This window comes from Papilio machaon, chromosome 13 (assembly GCF_912999745.1).
Source record: "Papilio machaon chromosome 13, ilPapMach1.1, whole genome shotgun sequence".
Classification (NCBI taxonomy): domain Eukaryota; kingdom Metazoa; phylum Arthropoda; class Insecta; order Lepidoptera; family Papilionidae; genus Papilio; species Papilio machaon.
This window is the reverse complement of record NC_059998.1, coordinates 379,039-386,774: the sequence shown is the minus strand read 5'-3', so window position 1 is coordinate 386,774 and position 7,736 is coordinate 379,039. Positions and strand designations below refer to the sequence as shown.

At 34.6% G+C, this 7,736-nt stretch overlaps 1 protein-coding gene across 2 annotated transcripts; it reads left to right on the top strand.

The window, feature by feature from the left end:
- Positions 1-528: 528 nt before the first annotated feature.
- Positions 529-6,549, top strand: LOC106710283 (probable ATP-dependent RNA helicase DDX52). 2 transcript variants are annotated; one of them, XM_045680568.1, is made up of 12 exons: positions 529-646; positions 733-984; positions 1,261-1,446; positions 1,602-1,854; positions 1,991-2,063; positions 2,607-2,819; positions 3,182-3,294; positions 3,676-3,776; positions 3,995-4,140; positions 4,471-4,551; positions 5,391-5,534; positions 6,261-6,549. In XM_045680568.1, exons 1-12 carry the CDS (start codon positions 569-571, stop codon positions 6,520-6,522), a joined length of 1,902 nt encoding a protein of 633 aa, XP_045536524.1. In that variant the 5' UTR covers positions 529-568; the 3' UTR covers positions 6,523-6,549. The 2 variants fall into 2 exon arrangements, with proteins under 2 accessions (XP_045536524.1, XP_045536525.1); XM_045680569.1 differs by having other exon boundaries at positions 532-634.
- The last annotated feature ends 1,187 nt before the right edge of the window (positions 6,550-7,736 follow it).

The following is a 7,736-nucleotide window of genomic DNA, read 5'->3' as shown; positions in this document are numbered from 1 at the left end:
GCAACTTTTCACTGTCCACTACACCTCTACTAAAATCTCCCAAATAAAACTACTTCTTTAATAATAAAAACAGGATAAAAGAGATCAAAAAAGATCCTACTAAGACAACGGAAGAATTTTTGAAATAATTTGATTAAATACTGCCATCTATACTATCTCTTTGATAAGACAACAATCACTTGGCCAGGCATTTTCTTTTAATTAAATATAGATGGCATTAGTAGTTTCGAAATGTTGCAATACTATTCTTGTTGCTTCTATGATGATAGATATACCTTACATATTGATAGGAAAATAGGTGTAAAAATAAAAATAATAAGTCTTTTCACAGTTATGAAATTTTTATGAGCAAAATGACTTTTAAACCCATAAATAGTAGAATTCAGATGAAAAGCTGGTCACACTGTTGTTTTGTTGTCATCAATTATGTTTGTGATTGTCAATAACGTCAGTGTCAGTGTCAAAGTATGGGACGAGACACTGTCAGTGTCAAGTACGCGTGTGTGGGTATTTCGGTATTTCCCAAAATTTATTATATTTATCTATATTTCCATGAAACATTATAACTATGGATGCGTATGATATTTTTAAAAAACTTACAAAAGGCTTGAAATTTAAACATCGAGTTATAGGGGTAAAAAATGATGTAAATATTTTATAACCTAAGCAAAATTTAAACTGCTTCTTTCGTATCGCAAATATAAAAGTTTCTTAATATTTCTAATGTTTTAGATACAACCTTCTAAGAAAGACTTAAAAAAAGAAGTAGAAATCAAACACGAACCTGAGAAAGTTAAAGAAGAAATAGAAATAAAAGAAGAAATAGAGGATAATGATGAAGTTATTTTGTCTCACAGTGACAACGAATCGGAGAGTGAAAAAGAAGATTTGCAAATAGTGGAAGGTGTAAAGTTTGGCGAAAAGAAAAAAAAGGAAAAGAAAGATAAACCAGAAGACTTAAAAAAGAAATTGGAATTAGAAGAGGTACTAAAATGTCTTATTCGTGTCCAAGTGTTATAAATAAAAAGAGTATGTCTTATAAAAACAAATGGTTTACAGTAAAGATGTGGTACTACATTGGTGCAGTATTTAATGCTCGTGTTGTTCTGCAGTGTAATATTTTCACAACTTTATAAGTGGTCAGTGTCTTAATTTCATACATATTGATGGACAAACAAACATTGAGGAAAACAAAAACTGTCACAAATTTTAAAATAGTGTAAAATCCCAAATTATTATTTTTCGACTTCTCTTTTTCAGCAAAACCGTTTCCGCAATGAACATGGCATAAAGGCAGTTGGGAGACACATACCAAGTGCATTGAAGGATTTCACAGAACTAACTAGTAGATATAATGTCAAGCCTGCCCTAGTAGATACTGTAACACAGTGTGGATACACAGAGCCCACACCTATACAGAGGCAAGCACTGCCTTGCATGTTAGAGGTGAGATGTTTCATAAAAAGTTGATTAACATGATTTGTAGCCAAAATGTGGTCTAAAAACATCTGTAGAAAACATATGCTGAACACAAAACTCTAAATAAAAGTTTAGTTTTTGTAAGATGTCAGATGTTAATATTATTTTTTTTTTGCTTTTAGGACCGTCAAATACTAGCATGTGCCCCAACAGGGTCTGGTAAAACAGCGGCCTTCCTATTGCCATTGTTTCATGTATTGGGAGGAGCACAGGGAGGTCCCAGAGCTTTAATCTTGTGCCCCACAAGGGAACTGGCCCACCAGATCTACCGTGAAGCTCTGCGGTTGAGTGCATCCTCGTCATTACGATGTTCAGTTGTTAAAAATGTCAAAGAAAGCAAAATGAAAGAACGTGAAGCGACTATTAAGAAAAGTGGTAAGTTACTGTATGCTCTATTAGCCTTTTTATTTTCTTATGAATTCAATTTAGGTGATAATGAAAGATATGATGATCGATGAATGATGTTTGGATATTTGAAGTTAATTAAATATTTTTTATTTGTTATTTCCAGATATTGTTATAAGTACTCCAAATCGCCTTTGTTACTTGCTCAATCAAGACAATGTCACTATTTCTATGGACAAGTGAGTTGGTTCATGATTTTAATGAAATTATTCTAACTAGAGCAGATATCCTATGTTTGGAATGTACATTTAGCAAGACAAAACTTTAATCATTAATACGAAAATTGCGACGTATCAAACATGAATGTGTCGGTAGCTCAGAAGTTAAGCGCTTGACTTGTAAACTGCAGGTCTTGGTTTCGAATCTCGACACGTACCAATGTATTTCGACATTCTTACGGTGAAAGAAAACATTATAACCTGCACATAACTACTAACCCACACTGGGCTAAAGTGGTTGACTATGACTTAGTCATGACACAATAAGCTTAGTGTAGCTCCGAGCAATAACATGAACATACAGTAGACAACTAAAATCTAAAATTCTTCTTCCTAATGTTGCATTCAAATTTATGTAGAAATTAGTATTTATCAGGTTCATTTTAAAAACATAAAACAAAACCGGAGAAATTTGACTTATGATAGTTTACGTTGGAGCCATCTGGTATTGTTAATCAAGTGAATATGGTCTATTCAATAAGTATTTACTGAGTTCGTATTTAGGGTGCGATGGCTGATAATCGACGAGGCCGACAAGATGTTTGAGGGTAGCGAGGAGCAGGCGGGAGACTTCAGACAGCAGCTGCAGCAAGTGCTGGCAGCGTGTGGTGGTAAACAGCGCAGAGTGGCCATGTTCAGCGCCACTCACACGCCCGCAGTCGCCAAGTGGTGTCGCCACAATCTGAGGGGACTCATCTCTATCACTGTCGGACAGAGGTGACATAATCTTACTAATATTATAAACTAGCTTTTACCCGCGTTTCCGTCAGCACGGAATAATAAAATAGAAAACGGGGTAAAAAGTATCCTATGTCCGTTTCCTGGTTCTAAGCTACCTGCCCACCAATTTTCAGTCAAATCGATTCAGCCGTTCTTGAGTTATAAATAGTGTAACTAACACGACTTTCTTTTATATATTTAGATGCAAATGTTTAGATGGATAGATGGATGACGGCTCAACAGATCCTGATGAAATTTGTCACAGATGTAGAACATAGTCTAGAATAACACATAGTCGCTAATATAGAATATAACGTTAGTATTTCACTGCGGTGATACTGTTTTATGTTTATATGTAGGAACGCGGCGACGCAGCTTGTGTCACAGCGGCTGCTGTACTGCGGCAGTGAGCGCGGCAAGCTGCTCGCATTCCGACAGCTGGTGCAGGCAGGACTCAAGCCTCCAGTACTTGGTAACAAAATAATACTTTTTTACAATTACAGTCAAAATCTGTTATAACGACATCGAAGGGACTACTCATATTGAGTCGTAAAAACCGATAGTTGTAACAACCGGTGACAGGTATTAATAGGAAAGATATGTATATAACATTCAGCCAGGACCTTTGATTTTGGTCAATTTAACCGGTATGTTGTTCTAAACGATGTCGCAATAAACGGTTTTGACTGTATATATAATACTTTACGCAGATCTTTTTTTTTTTGCAACCAGTAAAAGGTCTAGTTAATCAAACTGATGTTTAAAATCTTTTTTTTTTAAATTCAAATTCCAGCTCGTTGTATATTTTTTCCATGTATAATGTATGGAGTTGTATGAAGTTGTATGTGTGTAGTGTTCGTGCAGAGCAAGGAGCGAGCGCGACAGCTGTTCAAGGAGTTATTGTATGACGGTATCAATGTTGATGTGATACACGCGGACAGGACGCAGGCGCAGGTCAGATATACTCATTGCTAACAAAACAAATAGTGTACATTTATTGTATAAGATTCTAGATTTCTTAAATTAAAAGTTATTCTCTTAACACATTCAATGCTATTTTTCAAAAATCTCCGTTTAAAACTTATTATTGTCTCTGGTTTTGTCAAAGATAATGACGTTAGTGGCGGTGAAAGTGTTAGTAAGGTGACATTTTTGAATGTGTTTGTGTCCAGCGTGACAACGTGGTGCGCAGTTTCCGTGTGGGGAGCGTGTGGGTGTTGATCTGTACGGAGCTGATGGGACGCGGTATTGACTTCCGCGGAGTCAACCTCGTCGTCAACTATGACTTCCCGCCCTCCGCCATCTCATACATACACAGGTAGTCATACATACATACACTGAGTAGTAGGAATTTAATTAGTAGAGCATTGGTGGCTTAGCTTAAGCAAATCCTAGGTTCGAATCCTGCCATGTACCAATGTGTTTTTCAATTTACATATGTACATTTATCTGACGTTCTTACTGTGAAGGAAAACATCGTGATGCTGCACATATCTGTGAAGAAATTCAATGATATGTGTGAAGTCAACCCGCACTAAGCAGTGGTTGACTATGTCCTAGTCACCCCTAACTTGGGGTAGGCTGAGCTCTCCTCAGTGAGGACGTATAGTGAACTGATGATGATGTGTTTACTGAATGTATCGTACAGGATAGGTAGAGCTGGTCGCGCGGGTCAGCCGGGGGAGGCTGTCACCTTCTTCACTCAGGACGATGTCGTCAATCTCAGGAGGTAAGCTCACGTCACTGAATTTGAAAAAAAATTAATAATTAATACACAACCTTACAATATTTACTTTTTACTCTATGAATGACTCTTAGAAAATTTTGACACTATTAATAATTATAGATATACCATCTGTGGAGAAACAAATTTAACTCACAACTAGCTGTCGCCCATGACTCCGTCAACTAGAAAAAAAACTTAATTAGTAACCTATGTATTCTTCCAGATTATATTCTACTAGCTTTTACCCGCGACTTTCTCCGCGCGGAATAAAAAAAATGCACACAAGTTAAAAAAGTTCCTATATCCGTCTCCTAGTTCTAAGCTACCTTCCCATGAATTTTCATCTAAATCAGTTCGACCGTTCTTGAGTTATAAATAGTGTAACTAACACGACTTTCTTTTATATATATAGATATACCACCAGTGGAAAAATAAATTTAACTCACAACTAGCTGCCGTCCGTGACTCCGTCTGCGTAGAACTATAAAAAAAACTTAGTAACCTATGTATTATTCCAGATTATATTCTATATCCATACCAAATTTAATCCAGATCTGTTAAGACGTTCTGGAGATACCTTGAAACCATCTATCCATCTATACATTCGCATCTATATATATAAAATAAAGTCGTGTTAGTTACACTATTTATAACTCAAGATCGGTCGAACTGATTTAGTTGAAAATTGATGGGAGGTAGCTTAGAACTAGGAAACGGACATAGGAACGTTCTTATCTTGTGTGCATTTTTATATTCCGCGCGGGCGGAGTCGCGGGTAAAAGCTAGTTAATAATATAAGTAAGATAAGATGTGAGATGACAAATGTATGTATATATGTTCAGTATAGCGTCAGTACTGAAGCAGTCAGGGTGCGAGGTGCCCGCGTACACGCTGCAGCTGCCGAGAGACCGCGCTCGCGCACGTCGCAGGCAACAACACGCACCTTACAGAGAACACATAGATACCTCACTGCACAAACCTGACAAGTATTTGTTCAACCTTCCAATTTATTATTTACTTGTTAAGTAAATAACCTGAAACATTCATTACGTCACTAATTAGGGAGGTGGGAGGAGGTCGGTGAAGTGTTATGTTACCAAGTTTTGTGACATCTCATTTTTTTATATTTTTATGCCTCCACATTGCTCCGTCATTTTTTTGTAAAATTTTTGATATCACATGTAGGGATTTGTTACAAATGTGACCAGTTGTCAGAGCTGGGATGGTGTCAAAAAATAATGAAATTCCTTTGACGTAAATAGATGGCTCCTAACACTTCGAGGTTCCCACTATAAAAAAATACCTAGATTTTAGTTAGTTAGTATTTATTTAAAGTTTACAAAGTTCAATTCGTGATTTTTTTATATCATAAGGTGACAAACCAGCAAGCGGTCATTTGAGTCCACCTAAAAAGCGAAGCGACCGCTGTCAATAGACATCCACAATTGCAAATGCGTTGTCTATGTTTAATCGACATAGGAGGGAATGCACAGAAAGAGGATACATCCTCTTGCTATGCGTCCCCTCCTCCATTAAATCCACTTCCCCTTCTCGTGAATTACCAAGTAACGATCCAAACTAGGATTCTCTAAATCTAAGCTTAAGTATTTATTACCTATTGCCCAGTCTAAAAGTTAATCTCTGATGTAGAAATCCAGGAATCTAAAAAATATTGTTATTAAATAAACAAATATTGTGTTAAATTTTTTCAGGAGAAAACTTGAAGGTGAAAATGAGGATCAAGTAAAAGCTAAGGATACAAATAGCGTGAGAGACGCTAAGAACAAAAAACAGAGGAAAGTTTCTAATACGGAACAGGGAAAGCATCGCAATAAAGAAAAAGGACAAAAACCTAGACAGAAGAATGACAAGAACAAAGATGGCGGACGTAAAAACAAGAAGATAGATAAAAAAGAGAAAAAACTCAATAAGAGGAAAAAGAAATCTTTCGCAAAATCCGCGGCCTCTAGTTAGTGAAATATACAATTTTACTGTTATGAATACTTTGTTTTACTAATACTAGTATCAATCTTACTAATATAAATGCGAATGTTTGGATGGATGGATGTTTGTTTGAAGGTATCTCCGGAATGATTCAACAGATCTTGATGAAATTTGGCATAGATGTAGAAGTCTGAAAGAACATATAGGCTATTAAAGAGTTTTTTGTAATCTCACGCGAACGAAGTTGTGGGTGACAACTAATATATGCATATTGATAAATTTTATATAAAAAAAACTTTTTTTTTAATTTTTGTTTGTCTGTCTGCCCCGTCGTCTGTCTGTTTGTTCGTTTGACGGGAAGGTAGCTAAAGCACGCGAAAATATTAAAGGTTACTTTTTTCTTTAATTCTAATTTATTAATGTTAATAAAAAAAATAGGTAAAATAAAAAAAAGATAAAATATTATCGTTGCTGTAAGTTTTGAGATAGGAAATTTAAAAAAAACATACAAATGCTTCATAATTTATTTGATTATGCAAAATATTAACTACGAAACGTACAAAATATACAGTCTTTATTGCAATATATACAAAAAAATATGCCTTAAACAAAACTCAGTTGTGCAATCCAAGCGCAGTTATGGCACACAATTGATTTTTTTAACTAAATTCTCTAATTCCCTCAAAAAATAAAACCGATTTCTTAATATAATAAGTTTAAGCCTCTTTTATTTTATAAACTACGCTTACAAACTAAAAAAAATATTTTTAGATATGATTTGAAAATTCATTTTAAATTGGTCGATATGAACTTAGCTTTCTGATTATTATTCTACAGTCTTTGTTTCAAAGAGTAAAAACAGTTTATTTTACATAAATTATTTTTTTTTTAATAATTTACAATATTATGCAATTATAATTTATAAAAAGAGACGTTTTTCGAACTAAGAGATTCTTAACTAAAATATACAAAAGTAAAAATGGCAACAATTTATGTCTCATATACAAATAACAAATTTATATAAAAAAAAATAGCAAGATTTATTTACAACTAATATTAACTTCCATTTACAATAAACACCAGCTGTAAATAATAATAACATAACTTCACTTTAAAAAAAATATTGACAAAAAAGGTTGACAACCACGAATTAATGTAGTCATTTTCCAAAAATCCGTAGTTACCAACCTTTTTGTTTTTGTTTATTAATATTTTTTTCTTTAAAATTTTGTTATAATATTTTG